Source organism: Drosophila mauritiana, chromosome 3L, assembly GCF_004382145.1.
Source record: "Drosophila mauritiana strain mau12 chromosome 3L, ASM438214v1, whole genome shotgun sequence".
Classification (NCBI taxonomy): domain Eukaryota; kingdom Metazoa; phylum Arthropoda; class Insecta; order Diptera; family Drosophilidae; genus Drosophila; species Drosophila mauritiana.
Genome location: NC_046669.1, coordinates 1,838,446 through 1,863,023, shown reverse-complemented (window position 1 = coordinate 1,863,023; position 24,578 = coordinate 1,838,446). Strand labels below are relative to the sequence as shown.

The 24,578-nt window shown below is 46.0% G+C and overlaps 2 protein-coding genes and 1 non-coding gene across 3 annotated transcripts; 1 reads left to right on the top strand and 2 right to left on the bottom strand.

Moving 5' to 3' along the window:
• Window positions 1–233: 233 nt before the first annotated feature.
• LOC117141056 (sodium-coupled monocarboxylate transporter 1) lies at window positions 234–5,157 on the top strand. The gene is made up of 7 exons (XM_033304343.1): window positions 234–535; window positions 2,424–3,193; window positions 3,251–3,412; window positions 3,471–3,586; window positions 3,640–3,999; window positions 4,067–4,528; window positions 4,584–5,157. The coding sequence occupies exons 2-7, from the start codon at window positions 2,525–2,527 to the stop codon at window positions 4,864–4,866; spliced, it is 2,052 nt and encodes a 683-aa protein (XP_033160234.1). The 5' UTR covers window positions 234–535; window positions 2,424–2,524; the 3' UTR covers window positions 4,867–5,157.
• Window positions 5,158–5,282: 125 nt separating this feature from the next.
• LOC117141055 (bromodomain-containing protein 4B) lies at window positions 5,283–17,345 on the bottom strand. The gene is made up of 5 exons (XM_033304341.1): window positions 16,760–17,345; window positions 13,734–14,447; window positions 13,357–13,461; window positions 13,196–13,299; window positions 5,283–6,137 (listed from the first exon to the last, which is right to left on the bottom strand). The coding sequence occupies exons 1-5, from the start codon at window positions 17,280–17,282 to the stop codon at window positions 5,340–5,342; spliced, it is 2,244 nt and encodes a 747-aa protein (XP_033160232.1). The 5' UTR covers window positions 17,283–17,345; the 3' UTR covers window positions 5,283–5,339.
• Window positions 13,007–13,078, bottom strand: Trnac-gca. The gene has a single exon. It is a non-coding gene; the product is annotated as a tRNA-Cys (tRNA).
• Window positions 17,346–24,578: the final 7,233 nt, after the last annotated feature.

Here is a 24,578-nt window from a genome sequence, read left to right as displayed (position 1 = left end):
TCGGCGATATCATATCCGGCGACGCTTCGCCTGCTCTTAGATCGGTTTGCTCTCTTCTTCGCTTTTCAGACCCCAAAGAGATCTCGATGGTGGGGTTCCCGAAGCTGAGGCTGGGAGCCCGAGATCTGCGATCCGAGGCCTGAGATCCGAGATCTGTGATTTGCCTGCGCCGCCTTGGGTGTTGTATAAAATAGCGTAACGGCCGCTTGCAAAACTCATTCATTTAAAAATTGTCAATACGTTCGAACAGCGATCGACGAGCTGGGAAAACAGGGAAACAACTAGTGCTCAAAGTGAAGATAACTACGGAAAGGACTCGGCTCGAGGGACCAAATCCAAGCAGTGATCAGTTTGTTTTGTGACTAACTAAGAAAACACGTTAATGAAATACAGAAACAATCGTGGCACAATATTGCAAATCCAGTTCAGAACATTCCTAAGATACAGTGCAGCAAACCTAATTCCATTTGAGAGCTAAACGAAGACGACAACCGAAGGATATCGAATTTGACGAATTGGAAAATTACTAACAAAGGTGAGAAGTAGATCAGTTTGTGATCAGTGAAAGCGGCAATTCATGGCAGTGAGTTATTGCGAAATTTATCACTGATAAGCACAAACAAGACAGTATAATTGGTGGTTGCCAGAACGGTAAAAAGTATTAGCCAAAAGGCCAATTCCGAAGGCATTTAAATATTGTTTTTGAGCCGGCTGATCTCGCAGTTGAACTAGGTAATGTTTGCAGCTGTCGTGGCCGTGGAAAATCGCCCTGCTTGCGATTGGTATCTTCTGCCAACTTGTCAAGCGGTCTATTTTGTTTAAATGAATTATCATAGAATAGAAGCGAGTTCGCCCAGACGAGATAAAAAAAAAGCCGAGGAAAGCAAAACAAAACACGCATATTAATTGGGCTCGAAGACGATGATGATGCCATTTAATGGAAGCGAAGGGCCCTTGGAATGGGCTGGGGGAAAGTCCACCAATTAAGCCAGACGCCTGTCCTCAACCAGAGCCCACAATTCATTTGACCCGTGTGTTCTTCCATCACCCCAAAGATAAATAGCCAACAAACAAATAAACAATAAATATAGTTTCTTAGTTTCTTAAGCTTGAATAAAATATATAATATTATATTCCAAGATGAGCTAGAAACTAGAAGGAGCCTAGACCATTCCTTACTGGTATTTTCTCTCTGTGCAGCTGGCCATCTCTTCTGGTCGGGCCTTTTGCTCTTAGTTTCCGGCCTTGCCTTCGGAGACTTGGAAGCTGCTCTTCGAAGATTCGCCGAGCGATGGCGAATTTCTGGCCCAAACCGGCGCAATCCGGCTCAGTCCAATGGCCACCGATCTAAACCAGTTGAATTCGCTTAAATCTCGATTGGCGCGCTCGCACTCCCCATTTTCGCTCAAACATTGTAGCCCTATCTATTCGCCATTCAGGCCATATGGTGCATACATGTCCATGTCGTACAGGAGCAGCTTTTCTCAAATGGTTTGATTGGCCGGAAAAGTGGGCGGGGGCAGAAGTGGAAGGAGGAGGAGGCGGGAGGCGCCATGGCTTCTGGTCTCATCAAGAGTAATTGTCGAGTGTTGGGGATCAATTGAATGGGAAGTGATTGCCATCGTTGATCGGTTGCAGAATGTGTGTTTTATGATTTAACAATTAAGAGGAGACGGAGGCATGTGTAATAAATTCAAGTTACTCAAAGATAAGGCTTGTGTAATGAATTCAAATACTTGACAATTAAAACGACAAGTAATTGCATAAATCAGCAAGGAAATGGAAATAAACTACGTGGTGCCGCAGAAAAGTGTGTTACAGATCGAGTACCATTACGCAATGGAATGCATCCTAGAATTTGCGTGGTATTAAACCAAATATCGTACCAAATTCCTTACCACTTGCAAGCCGTGCCATTTCTTTTGGCCAGAAATAACCAGTTTGAATAAATCAACGACCAGTTTGAGGCAGCTTTCTGCTGGGCCTTCTTGCTCTTCGCCCGTCCACTTGTAACTCCAAAAGAGCCATAACTCTGGATCTGGGAATCCGAAATCCACAATCCGAAGAAGAAATATCACCCGAAAAAAAGAACGTTGCCTTGACTGCCGCCCCATGAAGAAAACATATTAATCATAAAGCAATTACGCTCAAATGGAATTGTTTGTATAAGGAAATAATGTATTTGTACTTGAACATGAGACGCTGGCCAATGGCCGATGGCCGATGGCCTCCCCTCCTCCGGATCCAGAGGCACAGATCTAGATCGTTTGGTTAATTAATTAATGGGCCCCAAGATGACACCAAGTGTGACACCCACGGTGCGATGTCGCTTTGTAATGCCGCCTCGTTGCAATTCCTCTTCGCGAACCTTGATCTTGCCAGTGATCCAAGTCTAAATCGCTTCCGATCCGATCTCGTTTCAGTTTGCACACACGTCGCCGGGTGGAAAGTCGGCTGGAGAAAGTGATCTCCCGGAAATCGCCATCCTTCGAGTCCCAACCCTAGTCCTTGCTCCTGATCCAGGATGTTTGCCACCCAGGACACCATTCTGAAGTTGCTGACCCTGTGCGCCCTGGCACATTCTATAACCGCATTGGCCCTGCAGGAACGTTCTCCGACTCCAGGAGGATCTGCTCCCTTGGATTCCAGCCACAAGTACTTGATCGTGCGCGGGGAGTCGCCCAGCGAATCCCAGGAGCATGTGGAGTTCGATAATGCCGCCACCCTGCTCCTGAGAGCCTTCAAGAACCAACAGATTCCCGCATCCGGGGAGCTGGAGGAATGCAGTGCGCCCAGTCACAAGGCCACCTTCTCGGGCTACGACTACGTGATCCTGCTGGGCATGCTGGTCATCTCGCTGGGCATCGGCATCTTCTACGGCTTCTTCCAGAAGGGCGGCAGCTCGTCCAACGAGTTCCTGCTGGGCTCCGAGATGAGCATCTTCCCGGTGACACTCAGTCTCACGACCAGCTTCATCACGGCCATCGAACTGCTGGGAAATCCCTCCGAGATGTACTTCCAGGGCACCCAGTTTGTGCTCATCGTAATACCCATGGTGCTGGTCATTCCGGTGGCTGTGAAGATCTTCTATCCCATTTACTTCAAAATGGAGCTCACCAGCTGCTACGAGTATCTGGGCATTCGGTTTGGCAAGGAGATCAGGATTCTGGGAGCAGTGCTCTATGTCATTCAGGTGGGTTCTGGGATTGCACTAGAAGAAGGATGATATTTACATAAACTCCTTCTCCAGATGTGCTTCTACACGGCTGTGGCAGTCCTGGCCCCGGCAATTGCTCTGTCCAAGGCCACGGGGCTGGACACCAAAATCGCTGTGGTCCTGATCTATGTGGTCTGCGTTTTCTACTCCTCTCAGGGAGGCATGAAAGCTGTGGTCATTGCCGACTCCTTCCAGGTGAGTTCCGAGATGGGGCAACTCTCCTATATGAGAAGATATATCTGAATCCTTTCAGGCTGCTGTCCTGGCTGTATCCTTGGTGCTGATCGTGGGCTTGGGCTGCTTCTATAGTGGCAATCCCATCGAGGTTTTTCAGACTGCCTCCGACCACAATCGCTTGGAGTTCTTCAAGTGAGTTAAGCCAAATGAATCCAAGGACCTTAATAAAATGGTTAATCCTGCAGCATGGATCCCGATCCCACAACCCGTCACACCGTCTGGTCGGTGGTCATTGGTGGCTTTTTCTACTGGACCTCGCTGTTCTGCACCAACCAGGCGTCTGTTCAGAAATGCATGTCCTTGAAGTCCTTGAGGCTGGCCAAGATTGCTCTGGGCTTCGCCATTATCGGCTTGATTGTGGTCTTCCTGCTGAACTTCTACACGGGTCTGATGGTCTTCACCCACTATGCGGACTGCGATCCTTTGACTGCGGGACGTATTTCCGCCACGGATCAGTTGTTGCCCTACTACGTGATTAATACCTACGAGCACATTAGCTCCGTGGCGGGAATCTTTGTGGCTGGCATCTTTGCTGCCAGTTTGGGGTGAGCTCTTAAACTCCTGGAGAGCTTATGGAAGTCTTATTCAAAGTATTTCCCTTTTCAAAAACAGAACCGTGGCCTCTGCCTTGAACTCTCTGTCCGCTGTGACCTGCGAGGATCTGCTGGTCAATGGTATGAACATCAAAATCTCACCTGAGAAGGGAGCAACCTATGCAAAGTGGATGTCCCTGGGCTTTGGCATCGCCTCCTTCGGCCTGGTCTTCATCGTGGAGCACCTGGGAGGAGTTCTGCAGGCCACGCTGACCCTCAATGGACTGATTGGTGGTGTCACCTTGGGTCTCTTCGTCCTGGGAATCGCCTGCAAACAGGCCAATACCAAGGGCGCCTTCTACGGAGGTCTCTTGTCCCTAGCCCTGGTCATATTTGTGGGCGTGGTGGCCCAAATTGTGAGTGTGGAGCAGCCCGCGTTGCCCACATCCATCGACAAATGCGACTGCCTTGTGAACATGACGAACATCATTGGCAGCTTGCTAACAGAACCTGTGGAAGTCATTGAGGAGGGGGGATTCACGTAAGATAACATTTTACGGACTTAATATATAGTTTACTTAACCCAGAAATTACAGATCTTGGCCCATTTTCCGGCTGAGCTACATGTGGTACAGCATGATCGGCTGTCTACTCACCGTCTTTCTGGGCTGGTTCATTTCGCTGATCATTGACTTCATCCAGCGTCGCAATGTGCTGAAGATCACCGGCAAGGGCATCGACAATCCCGCCGTGTCGGAGGAGATCTTCAAGAGCGACTCCCGGGTGCAGTACACCACCACGACGGTGATTGGCGATCCGCGAGAGCTCACAACTGACGAGGGCCATGTGAACCATGCCATTCGCATTGACGACGAATAGAACTCGAAGCCAAAACTCGAACTCTGGCGGGGATCGACGCTCCCCGACGGCGAATTCCTTGTGTAACCTCCATGTAACCTCCATGTACAAAGACCAGTCGCAATCTGTTAACTGTCCTAGTTTAGTCGAAAGAGTGATTTCTAGTTTTTAAGTCCCAGCCGAGGTTGTTGGCTCAGTATTCTGTACACACACTTACTAATGTTACTACGAAATGATTTTATCTTTAGTTCGTTTTAAGCCATCTAATAAAACCTATATATTCCTGATCAGCGTTGGTTGCTGAAGTGTCAAGTGATCCTTGCATCAGTATGGGCATTATGATTTTCAAAGGAGTTTATTTCGTTTTGGAATTTTAATTCGAAAAAATATCATACACATATTAAATACAATAAGTTGAATGCATCAATAAATTTACAATTAAAACATATATGTACACGGCCCGTTGCACCTCCATCTTCGTCTCCAGTCGCAAATCACGTCACGCTGATCTCCTCGTCACTGTCGGAGTTGGAGTCGTCGTAGTCATCGTAGTAGAGCTTCATGAACTCGGAGCCACCTTGGTGCTGCTGCTGCGCATGCTGCTGCTGCGCGTGCTGCTGCTGTTGCTGCTGTTGCTGCTGCTGCTGGTGATGATGATGCAGCTGCGCAGCCGCGGCGGCGGCGGCCAGCTCCACCTCTCGCATGGCACTGAAGTGCGGGGAGTGGTGCAGCTGCTGCTGCAGTTGCTCGAACCGGCGCTGCTTGGCCTCCTGGATACTGTTCTCCAGCTTGAACTTCAGATCGGCGGCCACCAGCTGCTTCTGCATCTCGGCATTGATCTTGGCCTGGAACTCGGAGGCAGTCACACCGGGCGGCGAGGAGGCGGCGGATGAAACGGTTGTGCCCGGCAGCGGAGTGGGCGTGGCCGTCGCCGATTGATCGCCCATTTTGAGGCTGGTGAGGAGCGGAGGCGGCGAGCTGATCTGTAGACCATAGCCCACGGAGGGGGAGCTACTGCTGCTGACGGATTGCGGGGACTTGGGCGTGACAGCTGCCGTCGGCGGTTCATCCTTGGCCACCGCTCCCGGCGGTGGGGGCGTGGCACTGCCATTGGGCGAGAGCAGTGAGGGCGAGAGGGGCGTCAGCGGACGATCGCACTTGGCATCGCTCAAGTCGGGATTCGGGTTGTTCTTGTTGGGCAGCGTCTGGTCGCGGGAACCGCCGCTGGCCAGGAGCTCCCGTTCCTTGGAGTTCCGCCACTTCATGCGCCGGTTTTGAAACCAAATTTTCACCTGCAAATGAAGGGGATAGATGGGTTTGAAAAAAACACTCTGGAGTTGCATTGAAATGGGTAAATTGCGACTGTCCAGTGGATGGAAAGCTGTCCGGAGCAGCAGAGCTGGGATGACTATAGATCTGGAACTTTTCATGGCCGTCGGGGCGTATGTGGGGTGTGGGTAACGAATTCCGCTTTTGGGAAAACAAACTTCTGCCGGCTATCCGACGAAAACTTTTCTGTGGCAAATTGAATCTCGCACAGAACCCATACAGATCCGCCCGCCACCACCCCATTGGGGCGGGTCGTGTGTGGGGGCGTGGCCGTGGACCGGCCAGAAGTTTGAACTGCACTGCCATCGCCAGACGACGGGCATATCCATAATAAATGCAAATTAGAGACATTTACCCAAAGCGGCTACAAATTGATTAGAGGCCGCACAGTGGTGCAAAAGCAGTTGGTTTCAGTCAACAGTTTATCATAACTTACAATCCTTACTTCCCTTAATCTACATTCCCTGTTTGCAATATATAAACTATCTTGATGAGAAATAAATAATTTGTATATATAAGTAATCTTAATGCTACCAACTCCTTTTGAAATCCCAATACTTGAAGTGCCCTTTCATAATCTACATTTGATATTTATTTATTTATGTATACTCCTCCCACGGTGCAGGCTGCAAAGTTGGTCCAGCAAAAATGCTGTAAGTCCTGTAACTCACTTCCTGCTATCCTTCGGTGGAGGGCTTAGCTGCCTGCATCTGACAGGCTAGCTGGGACACTTGAAGCAGATTGCAGGACTCGCCGGGCAGAGTCCTTGGCCCACCGCTCCTCCATGAGCTGTATTTGAGTTATTGTGCAGTCCTGCCCCCCTGCTCCTTGTGAGTCTGCGACACAGCAGGACATTCGCACTTTGTAGCCAGGCACAACAATTTGCAACAATTTATGGGACTCCCCACTCCCCGGCGGTAATTAGATTGTGACTTGATGTGAAATTTAAAGCAAATTGATGCGTAAAATGGGTGGGAGCCCCCTCAATTAGACTTAAGCTCTGGCATTTATAAATAAATAAGTAAACAACGGCCATGAAAAGCCGCTGACATGTTGAACAACCGATTAACCGCAGAGATTCCTTGGAAACACCCAACTCCCAGTGGCACGTGCCTGATTTTGGGTTCTCTCTGGGCTTCTCGGTTTGCTGTTCCGCTTACTTCCGGTCATCGAGTTTTTCAGCGTCTGTGCGGTGGAAAGCCAGATTTTCCCATTTTCCGCCACCCCGCCAGCCAGCAATTGAAATAATAAGCTCAGGCGGCGATAAGATTAATGATTATGGCTCCGGCCGAAAGTCAGTCGTTTAATGAGGGAGGAATGGAACTTTGGGACCACTCTGGACCACCGTCGTCATCTTGTCATCGTCTGTTTCTGATGGAAATTAATTATAAAGCGTGCAGTTTAGTGTGCCAAGGAACGGCGTCTGGACATCTCCGCTCCTTGTTCAGCTGTTGTTCCTCGATGACCATGTAGTGCTCCAAAACCAGTTTCGGCTCAGTTCAGAAATTCCCCGATAAGCAATCCGCTTCGGAAATTATAGAATTATCAACTGCACTCGATAGACGCCCAAATGAGCCGCGTTTAGTTGTGCGATGTTAGTCCGGCTTGTTAACAAATATTGGCCATGTAACGAGTTGCCCTCCCCCCTTTCCCCTTTCCACCTTCCCCAACCGACAAAACCCGCAATTACTGTCTAACACAAAAATATTCGCTTCATTTTTCGCCGCTCATATAATAATTAAATGTATGCAAATATCTGTGCGAGGCGACAAATACTAAAATTCAATTGTTGTGAATAGCAATTAGCGGTTTCGAATAGAAGGCTTGTTTGTTTTATGTAGTATATTGTATTAAATTGTTATGGAGTAAGCCAGGATAATATTGTCATGTCATCATTTTAATAGCTGTTTGATTTAGTTTGTTAGCAGCATAAATTTATAAATAAGAAGTTGAATAGAATGTGGCCAATTAGAATGCAGTTTAAATTAGGTACGTTGCATTATTTGTGTTCTCAATTCTCCTGGATAATCCGGGTTCATACTCCCTGGAAATCCCAATTTCATTCTAGGCTCAACTAATTTACTTCTCCAAATAAAGTTCTTAAGCACCCATCTCATCTCGAAGTCCGGCTAAACGTTTTGCCACTTTGTTAAGACTCGACCTCTCAATATAATTTTCCCCCGAGAAATTTGGGCCCATTCCATTGACAGTAAGCCAAAACGATAAGTAACATATTTTTCTGACACGCTGCCAGCATAACGCGCATGGAATTCGTTTGAAGTTCCTCCCTTCCTCCCTTGCTCCCTTCCGCCGAACTTTCCTGCCTCCCCTCGCTACACTTCTTTTTTGCCGAAAATTGACTTTGGGCAATGAGCACAAGCTGTTGTTTTCGTGGGGGAGTCTCGAGTCCCAAATCCCGAATCCTGGCTTCGGCAACATATGTTAACTAATGAGGCTGGATGTCGGGGATGGATATAGTATATATATATATTCCACCCAGGAGCAGGCTGCCAGCCCATTTGGGCACCGAGGATGTCATTCGATATGCTGCGTAATAGCGTATTAAATAGTCTGCTACTATTTGCGAAAGTCATTCCGGCGGCAGTTGGCAGTGCGTTTTGGGTTACTGACCACGGTCCATTTCCATTGCCTATTTCCTCCCCTTTTTGTGGTTATTGTTTCGGGAGGAGCAGGCCAAGTGCTTGCCAAATACTTTGGCCTGTGGACCACGACCGTTTATTTAGCAATTTGTCAACAATTTATTTTGTAACCAAAGCTGCGAATGATGGTTTTTAATGTTCGCCAATCGTTCGGCGTCGAGGGGGTTGCAAATTGGCAAATTGAAATGAAATGCGAGTTATGCTTAAGTGTTCTTTAATTTGGGAAGTCAAAGGATCAAAAAAGATATTCTATTATTTTTTCAATGCTAATCAAATTAGAGTTATTATGCAATCCTTTTGTTCAACTTTTTATCTCAAATCTTTCCAACTTCTATTTGATCATAAACCACTAAACTAGATTCAAGGATTACAAGGACAATAAAACCGAAGCAAATAGCAAAAAGGACCAACCCATATCGGTTGTTAAATACCCTCGATTCCCATACGCGGATTATTTATTGTGCAATTTGATTTAAAGCCGCTGGCTTCTGTCGCCACCGCGAAAGAAATCGAAATTGCAAACCAAATAGAGGCAGACAAGCGAGTGCTGTGGGAATCCCCCCGTGAATCCGGGCAAAGTACACAAAAGACAATCCAGACGAAATGGAAAATAAAAATATTTATAACGTGAAAATGCCAGGGGAGTGAAAGAGAGATGTGGGGAAATGGGTGGAAATTCCACAGTTGATTGCCGGGCGTTGGCGGGAATTTCCTTTATTCGAGCTGCGCGCTTCCTTTTTTTCGCTCCCCCATTTTTCGACAAATCAAAAACAGACGAATTTGTTTTGGACACGACACTTAAAAAGTTGCTCTGTGCGAAAGAGAGGGCAGCAGGCCAGACACGTGTGTGCGGGGGTTGAAGTGTCCGCACACACACACATATATGAATATATATACTCCCGATCCTTGTATTTTTTGAGTCCTTGAGTCCTTGCGTATTGATTTAAAAATGCAAATCGCATTTGGCCTCAAGATGTTTTCATTTCCGCCGCGTGATTTTGGCAGCCGCCTGCGGCCAACTTTCAGCTTTCCCCTTTCCCATTTCCCACCGCCTTTGTCTTCGAGTGCCATTAATGGCAATTAAATTTATAGCCAGCGGATTATGAGGCTGGTAACTGTCACTTGCAGTTCGCCCTCGAAGGGGGCGTGACTGATTGAAGGAGTGTGCGCCATGGGATTATATTGAGTTCATGAATCCTCAGTCATACTGTTCAATGCAGATATGTATCTGCTGAATGCGAAGGGTTGAAATATACATATGTACGATTCTCTAAGCTTTTTGCTAAGTAATCTTACTTTTTTTATTACTCTTTTTAGTCATTAAATATAGCCAGCATGCCTGAGTAATAACTATTCACATGCTAATAACTATCTATTTTCGACGGCACTGCTCACGACAAGTAGATAGTTCCCAGATATTTGGCACCAGACCTGCCAGCTAATAATGCATTCCGGACACAGATCAATCCATTAGTTAATAACACTCGGAACGTGACCTGCATCCAAAAAAGTGAAACCAAAAACCGCCCATAAATCGCGTTGGCCGCAATAAGCGCTTCGGTTTTCGGGCGCCAGCGATTTTTCGAGTGCGTTTGTAAAAATCGCAATAAACGTTGCAATGAACAACACTCGAAATGATGAATCACCTGGGCATCGTCATCAATGCAGCGTTTGCCAAACCGCAGGGCACGCGACGCTGGACAATGGAGCCCAGTCGAAGTCCTGAGCCCAGTCCACCCAGGCCACCAATTGCAGGGCAGTGCAATGTGTGCTGATATTTATGGCGCGCACTGTGCAGCAAAGTGAACAACAAGCGGCCGCAAAAAGTGCAGCAAAAGCAAGGATGGAGGCCCTTAAATCATGTTGCATACAACTAGGCGCAGTGCAATGCACCCACACTCAAGCAGCCGGCCACAAGGACTCACTCACACACCAATACACCCACTCACACACACACTCTCAACCTGTGTCACTCGAGTGTGAATATCCGCACTCGTTCATCACCCACTCCACATGGGAGAATGGAACCCCAGATCCGCACCCAAACCACTCGTTAGAAAGCCATCGTTAATGGAGCTCCCATCGCCGCCGGCTGGCCAACACTTTGTGTGTCCTTTGTCCTGTGTCCCCGTCACAATTCCCCACCCAGGATACAGATGCCAGGATCCAGAGTCCTGTGTCCAGCTTCCCGGGCTCCGGTCACCGCAAGCTGGACACCCGCTGCGATTTGATTGCGAATTTTTCTGACATTTTTGCCGTAGCCACCGAGTTTTCTTTCAGCTTTTTTCATCGCTGGGTTTTTTCCTGCCTTTTGTTTTACCATTTGACTCGCTCTCCATTTTCACACTTTGACAAACTGCAGTTTCAAGTGTTCAAGCCGAAGATTTATAGCTGAAGTCTAGGCAATGATCATCAAATAATAGTTGAAACTTTCAGGAGAATAAGTTTGAGCAGAAAATATAAGTCTAAGTTTATCATAGCCCCAAGTATTTAAGCAAAAACAGCTGAGACTAAAAACTTGAAATAGACTGCACATAAAAGTGGTTCATTACAAGGAAATTTACAATGCAGGCGGGTTCACTGATCCACATGGAACTAAGTAAACTCCATAAATTTAAAGCAACCCATCCAGCTAAAATCAATCATTTCACAATCACCATTATTCAACGCCGTAGCTTGTGGAGCAGATTTCGCAATTTCCATCTCACAGATACATTTTCACAAATGAAATACTGGACGATCTTTTTTCCGGACGCGGACATTATAAGATCATTAGGGCGTAAGTGATCGATGGGGCAAATGTTTCGCCGAAAGGGGCGTGACCTGGCCGATGATGAGTTGATGAATTCCTGAGTTGCCTGCAACTGGACACGCTTATTGTGCAATTATGAAATTTTTAAGAATCATTTGCCAGCGAAATGCTGCAAAAAGAGCTGCACTAATTTGGCGTGACATTGTCAGTCATCAGCAGCCTCCTCATCATCATCATCAGCATTTCAGGGGATGACTTCTGGCCGTGATTGAGTTGTGATCGATTACATTGTGACACGACCGAATTGGCCACGCAAATTGTTCGCAGCGCTGTGAAAGCGAAAAGGGCTCCTTTGGGCTTACAAAAATTAATTTAATTATTGCATGCCGCCGGGCTGGGAAAAAAGTGCGCAGCGCAATCAATGAAAACTGGCCGCCGTCTCAGGCGACATGAATTTCTTACAGCTCGTTATAATTTCATTATACTGCCACCTCGACCTCGGCTATATATCATCAGCTGTATATATAGTGTATATATGTACATAAGAAGGCGACTGCGCATTTCAAGGAGCACTGAACCCCCTCCCATTTTCCGCTCTTCCGCTTTTCTGCCATTTTCCCGTGCGCAGCCATTGCCGCCGAGCTTCCAGGGCGGAGTTTTCCCCACTCTGCTCGCTTTTTGTTCGAAGCGAAGTGGTTTTGGCCACTTTATACTATGGGAACTGCCTTTGTTGTCTGCTTATTAAAGCTGATTCGAAAAGTTGGCAACACGAAATTTTCGTAAGCGGTTAAATATAATTTATAATGGCATAATTCTGCGCTCATTACGCTTATTGATTTTTGTTTTGTTTATGAATGGCTTACACGAAATTTACTGAGTTTAGTGGGTAAAGTTTTTGCTTAGCCAAATGGGTTTTGAAATGCTAATTGAGTGTTGTTGGGGGGAAAGTTTAGGGAAATTAGGGCACATGTGTGGTGCAAAAACGACGGCAAACTAGACGCAATAAATTAATTTGGTCGCCAAACTAGTAATTATATAACTTCAAAACAAAGAGCTTATAAACTGCAGCGAAGGGATTTACTTTTATGTTCTTTCATGGAAATTGGGCACAATATTGTGCGACTTTGAGAATCTATACAAAGTGAATAAATAATTTAAAACGTTGCACTCTTTTAGGCACTTTCATTTTTGCAATAAGTTTAAACTATACCTTTGAGTGAAATGGGGAAATATCGTTATTGCAAATATCTTAAAAGAATGATGCAATAATCATACGAATGGAGGAATAAGAAATGCTTGATACTTGTTATAAATATATAATTAAGACTTTTATAAGCACAACAAGATCTAGAGAAATAACTTAATACCCCTACTTTCGCACCTTATATCAACAAAATAAATGAAAACCAAAAATGTAAGTAGGGGGCACCCGGATTTGAACCAGGGACCTGTCGATCTGCAGTCGAACGCTCTACCCCTGAGCTATGCCCCCAGTTGTATAATCCCCAATCTCTTGGGTTATATAAACGAAATTCGGCATGATTAACCACATGAATCATTGCTCCACAGCAGGGTAATATCAGCAATTATGACATATAACTCGTCTCACCTGAGAATCCTTCAGTCCCAGCCTCTCGGCCAGCTTCTTGCGGTCCGGCTTGCTGATGTACTTCTGCTGCTGAAACCGCTTCTCCAGCCCCTTCCTCTGGGAATCTGCAATGGGAGACCATTAGTTGAATCCCTTCGGGAGTGGGTGCCCCAACTACGCACCTGAGAAGACGGCACGCCGCATCATCCCACGGCGGGGCTTGCCACGCGTCGAGTGGGCCCAGGGGAATCCCTGGCCAGGAGGCAGGGGGAACACTTGGGCGCCAACTGCAATTGTTGCCGGGCGGAGAGGGGAAGAGAGAGGAAATGCATTAGACCAAAACACTTGTTAATGGGCACAGCGGGTGGCTCAGGACTCTGGTTGGGGATGTGACATTTGATATATTCGACCATTAGGGGAATTACACTGAGAAATTAACTTTTGAATTTGATAAATTGAATCCATTAGATTATCCTAAGGATATATTTACTATATTTTTCTAAAAGACGATTTATATACCTAACATAATTTGAGTAGTAATCTATTTGGAGTATCTTACCACTCATGTAGGGATTGCGGCAGTGCGCCAGCAGCGAGTGGAGGTGCGGGTGGTTGAGGGTGTGCGGCAGGAAGGGCGTGGGGCGGCTGGGCATGGGCTTGGCAATCACCGGCGGAGGAGGCGGTGGCGGCGGCGTCGGGTGTCCATGGCCATGGCCCCCACCACCACCTCCTCCTGCTCCTCCGGCGCCCAGCAACTGTTGTTGCTGCTGCTGCTTGTCTTGCGTTAATCTTCGACTGGCGCTGCTGTCCTCGTCTGGATTGGGATTCGCCAGCTCGTGCGGTCGACCATCCTGGCCAGAATTGCCAGTGCCACTGCCATTGCCATTGGCACTCGATGCGCCGTGATTGTTGTCGCTATCACTAATTGTGCTGCCAGGTGACGACGACGAGGATGCGGTTTGCGGTTGACAACTATTGCCGGGATGTTGCTGCTGTGCATGCTGCTGCTGCTGGTGATGCTGATGCGGCGGCAGTTGATGCGTTAGAAATGCGGGATGCGGAAAGTGGGCGTGCCCCGCCCCCGGATGGTGATGATGATGGTGATGCGGATGCGGATGCGGATGCGAGTGCTGATGTCCTGGCACTGCCAGCGGTTGGTGTTGCGGGTGGGGATGCGGATGCTGCTGCTGATGGTGTTGCTGATATTGATGCGAGTGCTGCTGCATGAAGTTTTGCTGCAGATAAGGCCATATATGCTGCGGTTGCATGAACTCTGTGGAGGAGAAGTGGCGGCACCATTAGTGGCGAGTGAGTCACTAAAGCGCTGTCCAAAATGGAGGCACTTGGCAAAACTAGAGAGTAGCATTTAATCAAACTCAATAAAGGGAATTATAGTAACTCGATGTATCCTTCAACTTCGCATTGGTTGATGCTAATTAATTCTCAGTCTTCTGTGCTTAAAACCACTTTGAAGTGTCAGATTGTCAGCCTTGAAAACAATCTGCCAAAGTCGTTATCCTGCCCCGAGACTTGGCTCATTCTCACGGAGTCGTTGAAGCTCGTTATGTGCTGTCTTGCGAATTTCCAGACAGGCGCCATGGCCCCCAAGTGCCACCCCCTCTCACACACACACACACACGCGCGCAGACAATGGGAAATGAAATCTGCTTTGAAGTGTCAGTGTGAAGTTGGCATAATTAAAGCAAACACAAGCTCCCCGGTATAAAGGACTTCACGCACACACACATAGACAGGCAGGCAGGCAGACAGACAGACGCAGGAGCTCGCACCTTGAGAGCAAAGTTTGGCGCCTTTGAAGGATATGCTGCATCCCCATTTGTGTGGGAAGGATATCGGGGGATGGAATCTCGCCCTTGGAGCCCTGCGTGGCTGCATTTAATTTTCTAATTAAACACCCCAAAAAGGCAGCCGCCATGGCGGCTTTTCCCCATGTTGATTTGCCCCGCCCCTGCCCACACATCCTGACAGGCTGGCAGTGGCTGCAGGATATCCAGGATATGATTTTAATTCGATTAGAGAACTGAAACAATTAACGAATTAACGCCTCTTTAGTTTCGACATTGTGTGCGCGTTCAATCCGAAGCTTTTGACTCCTGTGGCCAACGGCATTTTGCTCTGCGGAGCCCCGAAAATTTCCATTTCTATATGGCATCCTTGATTGTCCTTGTGTGTGTAGGAGAGTAGGAGTGCGCGTGTGTGTGTGTGGCACATGTGTGCCTAATGAGCGCACAAATTAAGTTATAATTGTTCGCTTTTGTTTGTTTTGTTCGTCGGCGGTTTACCGACTTTTCTGTATCTGCATCTGTGCTCCGAAAATGTGGCAAGTTTTTCGACTTATTGGTTTATGGCCCTGCAAAAAAGTTCATTTGTGGCAAGCTCTGGGGCAAAAAGCCGTTCACATTTCGAGGGGAAAATGTGCTAAGTGGATTATTGATTGAAATGCGATGGCAATTAGTTGGAATATGCGAAGGAGATTAATGGTCGAAAAAAGTTTGAATGTGTGTGTGCCTAATGGCTGCGTTATTAAGACATTAAAAGTTACTTATGCTGAAATAGTATGAGCTATTCTGGTTCTAATATAACAACTATTAATAGTCATATCTCTGCATTTTAGCAACCTTTTTCGCCACGCTTTGGTCATAAAAAACAGCACGATTTAACCCCAAAATATGGCCAATAAAATCCCATAAAAAATAGTGATAAAATACGGGAAATCAAAGGTCCTGCCCACTCATTAATATGGAAAGTAAGCCGCGATGCCATAATCACATGAAAATTAAATCCCACAATCCCAGAAACACAAGAACAATACTAAAAAACGGCCAAGGCAGAGCTGTTACATTGACTGATGGCCAATTGGCTACGCCTACCTTCTGTCCCCCGCCCAGGACCTTTTCCATGTCCTATCTGGCATAGGGATTCCCATTCTCATTCTCATCCCCCGTTGTAAGCAGCACGCGGCAGAGGATCCTTCGCACCATATCCCATGCAGATCCTGGCGGAAGTGCGGATGTGGATGTGGATGGGATGAACTGGTTATGCGGCTTTGTGTTCAGGGGCTTGGCTCAATAATTTAAACATGATTAGGCCTGGCTGTGTTTTTACAGCCTGCAGGATCAGCGGTGGAACGCCCCGAGGACTTAGGCCAACACACAATAAAGTCGCGGCGTAAAAACTAAGGCAACTGCGCAGTACCAGGACTTTGCGTCCTACCCTCGCGAGGAGTCTGCGGAAACTTTTGGGCCAGATTTGTTATTCTTTTGGCTTTTCATATTGCAATTGTGTTCGGTATTTTGTTTTCATTCGGCATTAGCCACGGCAAATTAATTGCCAAGCCTTTTTATAGCATTCTTTGAAGCAGCCCGCGGCGGAAACCTAATTGGAGGAAACTATCTTAGGGCCACTTCAGAATTGGAAAGGGCTAAGGTAATTATAAAATATAATCATTTTGGCACAAAGGGGTGCCAGTGAAAACAACATTCAAAGAGAAGGAAGAACGTAAGGACCTCAATGCAAACTACTAAGTTAAAATCAAAACAGATCTAGTACCCAACCATGTCTTACCATTTCTGACCCGGACTCCTTCCCGGGTGTCGCCAAGGATCGCGCTGACACTGAACTTGAGAATGGGCTTGCTGTTGGTATCCTTGAGGATGGTGTTGCCGACGGTCGGCATGCTGGGCTCCTTGGGCTCCACCTTGGGCAATTTGATTGACACGGGCTCGTCCACGTCGGCGAGCTCCTCCTCCAGCTCCTCGTCGAGGTCCATGTGTGGCTCCTCGCCCTCCACACTGCCAATATCGGCGACTATCTCGTCCACCGAGGAGGAACCATCGTCCTCGTCCATCTCCTCGATGCTGTCCACACTCTCGGCACGGATTTCGCGGCACTTGTCACACTTGTAGCCGCGCAACTTGGAGCAGCCACAGGACTCGGTGGACTGGTCCGCCGTATCCGCGGCATCCGTTCCCGTGCCCGTGGCCGACCGACGCGACAGGAGCATCTCGCTCAGGCTGGACTTCAGCTGGCTTTCCGTGTAGGTCTGCTGGGCGTGCAGGAGACTGTCCACGAGGAAGGCCGTAGACATAACGCGACGGAGCTGGCTGCTCTATATTTCCGTAGTCTCTAGTATCCGTACCCGTACTGATTCAGTTCTCGTCTGTACCCGCCAGTTGTCGCGTTCGCGTCGAGTGCTCAATTCGAACTGAACTCGGTGGCAGACTGTCCTGGCAGGCGCAGGACGCAGCATCCGGGTGCCCAGGACTGCGATTACGGGGTTGCTCGTCGTTGGTTGGTCCGCTTCTCCTGCCCAGTAGAAGTGCCGTCTGTGCGGCACGTGATGCTTCGTCCTTATGTACATCCTGCTCTCTCTCTCTCTCTCTCTTCCTCTCTCTGTTTCGCTCTCCTTGCGAGTGCGTGTGAGTGTGTGTGCGTGCGTGAGTGTCCTGTTTAGCGTTTGCCTGCTCGTTATTGTTGTTCGCTTTTTATTTGATTTTATTTGCGTGAAAACAATAAAAATTTAATTTTCTTGTTTTGTTGCCTTTGCCACTCGCTGCCTTGAACTGAATTTGGCTCGATCTTATTAAATTTGAGCAGCCATTCCACGGTGCCGCACAGTGGGGCGCATCGTTCGATTGCTAAGCACTTATTAATAATATAAAATATGTAATTTTATACTGGAAACAAAATAGTTTTTTAGTTTTTATAGTACAACTTCTGTTATAATTCTCAACATAAGCTTAAGCTAAACATTACATAGGTTAAGAAAATATGGTTCATAAGTTTGGTTAACTTAAAAGATATTTTCTACAAGTAACTTTGCACAATAAAGTACAATGTTTGATGATATAGAGTCATGGAATTCAGTTACATTATTTGAACTGGACTTCTACATCCATAGACTTTTGAATTTGTGCGAGCAATTTGTTGCAGACATGGAAAGGAAAAAGAATTCCGGCAAGCGGCCAAGGAGTCAGTAGATTAACTTTTATTATGACCGCAAATTAGTTGTCCTCGTCGCCGTTGATGACGACAATCGAGTTTATCGACAATGATGACTTATTTACTCGGCGTCGAAAGCGTGGTAAATGCGAAAATGGCTGAGCAGCGGTTATGTAAGCTTAGGAGCTAGATAAACAGCACAAGGCGGCAAGGATGTGTGTGTCCTTTTGGCCTCTATTGTGTGCGAGCAGAAAGAGAGAGGGCGAGAGCACGGAGCAACCCCTGTGCGCCAGTGGCTGGGGTCCCAAGGAGTCCTGCCCGCCGAAGGGGCGTGGCCTCACTCGAATGCGATTGCCATCAGGATGCTGAAAGGAGCTGAAAGGAGGAGAAGTGCCCTCGACAATAGGAAGAAGTACAAGGATAACAAAGGCCCCAGCTCAGATTGTTTTGCGCTGCCATTTGTGGCTTCTTGCTTTCATATGGAGCACGCCTCAAAGGATTACCCCGTATCCGTGCAGCCAGGACGTCAGGACTTCCACTTCACCCACCGCTTCTGCTGGCAGCGAGTACATAAAACATGCTCATATAAGCGTATAAATATGTGATAATAATGATTAAAAGTTCTCATCATACCACATCATTTATGCAAAGGATTCTGCCCGTGGCGTGTGTGTCTGTGTGCGCTCAAGAGTCCTTACATTTTTATTTGCCACCGACACTGAAGCTGAATCTGAAGCTGAAGCTGAGTATTTTCCATTTTCTACTATTTCCCCGGCTCCGCTAGGAAAATGGCTCTCTCTCTCTCCTAGCCGCTATCCCCATCTCTCTTTGTAGTCGCCATAATATGAGGACAATTATTTGATAAGTGGGCTGAATGTGCAGCTTCCTCCGGCTTGCCAGCTCATGGATTTGGATCCATCTGGCATTGTCACTGCTGCTTTTTGACAAATGAAAGGGGTCACCGAAACAGGCTTTTGTCGGAAGCCCCCCAATAATATATATCCTTGCCCCCGTTTTCCATTTTCCGGGCGGTGGAAGGTGTTGAAGACAAACTTTTAATTGTTTTTCGGAGTGTTGCCATGGTGTGAGTTTATTTCCGTTTTTATTTTTTTAATTTGTTTGCCGAATTGGAAATATGTAAATGATGTTGGTGGGTCTGAAGTGGGGATTATTGTGCTGCTAACGTTTGGCTTTTTGGCCGGGCTTTGTGGGCTTATTGTTCGGACTCATGGCGCAATATATGATGAATGTGGATGGATTGGATTGATTATGGAGGTACATTTGGGATTGAGAAATCAAAGAATAAGTTAAGTATAGAAAAAATATATTATTCGATCTATTCGAGATCAAAGGCAGATAGATAGATAGATCCAACTTACTTTGGGAAATGATAACACACTTCATAAACAGACGAGCACACAAAATGATTGTACGTATCAAAGCTTATTACTCAGCTCTTCAACTGCTTCATCTGACAACTGAGCCGCTTTCTTTTCGAACTCACTTCACCCAATCTGGCGAAATAGCCTTGCAGGTAAATGGTAAATCCAGTTGGCCAAATTCAAAGACTTCCTTCTGCCAGCGCTGCCACATGCCACTCCAGTTCGAATAAACAACTTCATGGATATTTGGGGCGAGTATGTGGCATCGAATCGAATGCCGCTGACAGTCGCATCATTATATGGATATCATTATCGTGTATCGTCTGCAGCTGCGAAAAAAGGTAAAATGTCACAAGATGCTGCAAGATGGTTGGGGCACAAATGGGTGGTTGAGTGGTTGGTTGGCTGGCTGGTTGGGGGTGGGGGCGTGGCCGGGCAATATAATAAAGCGCAAACATTTATACACGACACTCGATGCGAGAGACGATATAGAAAAAGCATTCCAGCCAAGTTAACTGTCGATATCAGCTGCTGCCACGACCATGTCCCCGCCACGCCCACGAAACCCAGTCCACTCCACACCGCCCACCATCCATGAAATGAATGCGAATTCTGTTTGCCATCGATTTTCAGAGGACAACGTTTATTATTTTTATTATACGCGCCGGCAACTAGAGAAACCGGAGCAGAACTCTCGGGGTGGCTGCGAAATTATGGGCTTTTCATAACGTTAACAGTCGCATAAATACGCTCTTTGTGTCAGCCAAGTAGAAAAAATGCGATAAAAGATTATAAAGTGTGTGTTGTCGTTGGCTTTTGCTGCCCAGTGGGTTGCTCCTGCCTCCTGGCTTCTGGATTCTGGCTCCTGGCTTCTGGGTTCTGGGTTCGGAGTTCGTTCTCGTTCTCGTCCTGCCGGCGACATCTGCTTCCGACATCTTTTAATAAAATTTTCATCTTTATTACAAAACGATTGTTTTATGCTCCACGCCCCCCTCTCAACTGCTGCTCCCACTCCCGTTCGCACTGCCTCGAAATGCCGAGAAAAGACCGAACTTCAACTTGAACTTGGACTGGACGACGTGTCCCGCTGGCGGAAGTCCTTCAGCGGAGTCGCGAACGGAAGTAATTAGAATGAAGCGATTTTTAGTTGCCAAGTTCTTGGCTTGCATTTTTATTTTCCTTATTTTTATTCGGCGCAGGGCGAAAAGTTTTCATGGGACTCGACGAGCCGCCAAACAGTTTATGAAAATATTTTCCACTCCTCATTTTATTACTTTATTTCACTTAATTTGATTGCACACAACGTGTTTTTTTCCGCCCGTTCCCGAGTGTATGAAAATAATTGCCAACTTTATTGGTTAATTTATGAAATTTACACATTTAATGGTTTGTGAGTTGGCCATGTGTGTATGTGGTTTGTTCGTAGTTGTGGTTTTGTGGTGGCTCGCATATTTATTTGTGTTTGGACCATGTGGTGGGAAAGTGCCGTTCAGTCGAGTGGTTGTTAAGTGGGCCTAGTTAGGTGTGTAAATATGTGAGAAAAGCTAATTTGAACCAGCTCCTTATACTGCCAATAAATTGCAAATAAGGCGGTTAATTATTAGTAAAATATTTTATAGGTCTGCAAATCGCTTATATCATATGTTCTTTAATACTCCCTTGAACTCTTGATTCAAATGGTTACATTTTATAGAACCAATATTAATTTATCCCAGTTCATGAACTCGATGAAGATCTCTTTCCGCTTTTTAATGGTGGAGCAGCAGGAATATTTTTACAATATTATTTTTTGCCATTTTTTACAGCTGAAGCTCGTTGATTTTTGATGTACGCATGAGGGCGCCGATTAAGCCAACTGGAAAATTCGCATAGCCGCGGCTCGACCATGCCCCCCTGTTTTACCCACGCCCAGAATTTTCCACAATTGCAGCGGCAAAATGTAAATAAACAGAGCTTTTGCAAAAAATCAAAGAGTTGCATAATTTTCCAGGCGAAGAGAGGCGGCGTGAAGGCAATTAATATTTTTTATTGCATACAAATTGCGTAATTAGTCAAAACTAAATGACAGGACACACAGGCCCAGAAAATAAGAAGGACAATCACAAGGAGCAAAGGAGCAAAAGGGTAGCAGACAACAAATGTGTTGTTGTGATTAATAAAATTACACGAAAGGAGACGCAGACTGGCACACAAAGGATACGCAGGATACAACGAAATTTGACAGCTCGAAACAATAACAACAGCAGCAAACCCACAGGACTCGAGGAGGGTTGAAATCCAGATGCCTGGCAAAAAAGGCTCATCACTTGACGCTGCGGCCAAGGAGGAAAATGGGAAAAGGACGCGCTGCAACGTGTGAAAGCAGCCAAAGGACATTCGGCGGCTACTTGACTCGAGTCCCTCGAGGAGTCCAAGGAGTACTTTAATTAATTTTTATGTCTCGCTGAGTTATGTGACTCGCTGTGGGCAACGAAATCGGCGACTTCAGCCAATCGGAAGTAATTTGGGAATTTATGCGGCCTTGTAGTTGTCACATTAGATCGCAGCAACGGGAGTAATTAGTCAAACAAATTTACACGAAATTTATTGAAATCAACGAAATGGCAGAAAGGAGTGCTGCAGGAGTGCTGTGGATCATTGCTGATCTCTTAAAGAATTGTATTCCACCAACCCTAAATTTGAAGGAACTGGTGGTTGTAATCCAAGCTCTTTAGGATTAGTTCTGTTTTAGTAATATTCAGTTTGGAAATAAATCCAGTAATTGGAATAACTTTCATTTCGTTTCTAATCTGATGGATCACCCGGCGCAGGCAGTGTCACCCAATTGGCAAGTACCGAGTGCTCGATTCGCGTGATCTCACAACAAGTTGTCAGGACTAATTAGAGAGTTTGGCCAGCTGACGCCGGCGAGTGCCACCCTCTATATAAGTCCTGTTCCTCCGGAAATGGCATCAATGTAACGCCTAGTTAGGCAACAGATTGCGCTGAAATGTATGCAAAGGCTGGAAAATCAAACCACCACCACCACCGACGAAAAGGACAAAGGGATGCCCGGTAATTTAGACACGCTGCTAAATTAGCGAAAGGGTGACCCCGTTTTATGCGGCTATATTTATAGGGCACGGGGATTAGGTGCGGGGACTGCAATTGGATAATGAAAATAAAATTAGTTTTGGTCACGTGCTTAGAAAAATATGAAATGATTATTTATGAAAAATAGGCAGAACGCCTATGCATATATGCCTCAGTGCATCGATGGCTCGATGGGCCATTTCTAACTGGAGAAGCCCAGAGAAATAATCACAAAAACCGTAAGCCAATTCAATTAACTTGGCTGCCAGTGCAGTTGAAGCCGATGAGTGAAGGCCTGCGGCCGGAGGCGCAGCATTTTTAATTATCCGGACGGAGAGCTCCTGTGCCTGCTCCTGCCCCTCCACCTACGCCGTCGTGATTCATCCGGCGGATACGGATACGGCGCCTGCTACTTTTTAGCAAATCCATTGGATGCATTTCTGATGGACATCTGGCTTCTGTTTCTGACCAGGCCAACAGCTAACAGCTAACAGCAAACGGCAAACGGCAAACGAGGTGCCTCGAAACAATTTCTGCATTTGCCAGGCTTTGGCATTTCGGTTTTTGCTCACTCGTCACAGATTTTGATTGCACAATTTAATTTAATTCTTCGTCGACTTTTTTCCAGCTCCCTGTTTGCCTTGGCTCGAAATTATTATTTACATTTATGCAAAATAAATGCGGTCTGCGTATTTGTTTTTATTTGCCTCCAGTTGATTGACATTTGCAGCCTGTCGGGAGCATCGAAGGGTTGAAGTTGCCGCAATTAAGGAATCATATTTTTTGTTTGTTTAGTTTTGCGGTAGGTTGGAAATTACCGAGAGTGACATCATTTTCCTATCTTAATAGGAAATATTGTTATGGTTATATTTTTAACGATCATCAAAAAGTTGGAATGCTAAAGCTACTTTTAATGTGTCAGTAACTTTAGCTATTAGCATTTATGATAAGAAACACACCCACAAGTGGTTCCACATTTATTATTTTTTATACATTTTTCATATTTAATTTTTTAATGCTGATATATATGTGTAATTGCTAAATTCCCCACGCACTATTCGGAATTTGTATCTTAAAGTCTGGTGTGTGGTTCTGTACGTACTGTTGTACGCATGCCAACAGGTCAACCGCACAGTTCAATTAAGACTTGTTAAATACGCTTCAAAAGTCAGGAGGGCAGTCTAGCGCCTTAAATGGGGCACAATATTTTATATTCTATATTATTAAAAAATAATTTAAAAATTGAGTATACAGTTTTAAGCACACACAATAGGACAATTTTCCTTTGAATCTTTACATTACTTTAATTTTCTTTACTTTTTCATTATTTTTGGAACCCTCACCGCTACTGACTTTGCAAGAAGAAATCTGAAATTGAGCAAACTAAGGGCCACAGCCTCTGAAGCCATTTAGTCGATTTCGAGGCTCTGTGCGTTGTCATACAGATAATGTTATTTCTGAAAATATGTAAAGAATAAAAATATTAACTCCCATGGTGAGTAGTTATTACCATATAATTAATTACGTGCAGTGACTGACTCTTCGGAAAGAAAAACCGAAATAATAAAAAACTATTGCATAATAATTAAGCAGCAAATTAAACAGCGGGCAATGAGCCAGTTAATCATCGACTTCGCAGGCGAGGACCTGCCATCAGTGAGTATTGAAGTGCATATATCGATCAAACTGAATGACAATTGATTGAGTGCGGCCAGAATAAAAAGTGCAATTAATACAACGAGCTTTGCCGCAATTTGCCGACCCTTGAACGTCGTTTGACCTCCGACCTGAAGTTATATAGCTTTACCGTTGGGTGTCTGTCCGCACATTGCAATCATTTTAGTGGCCGACGTCATAAAAAGCGCACTGGGCCTTAAACCAGTTTCAATAAATGTAAACGTTTTATTTTAAGACCATTTGTAGCGGGTTTACAGTTGGATCAATTAAGCCGTAAATGAAGAGGAGCTTTCCGCAATGCGATCGCCGTA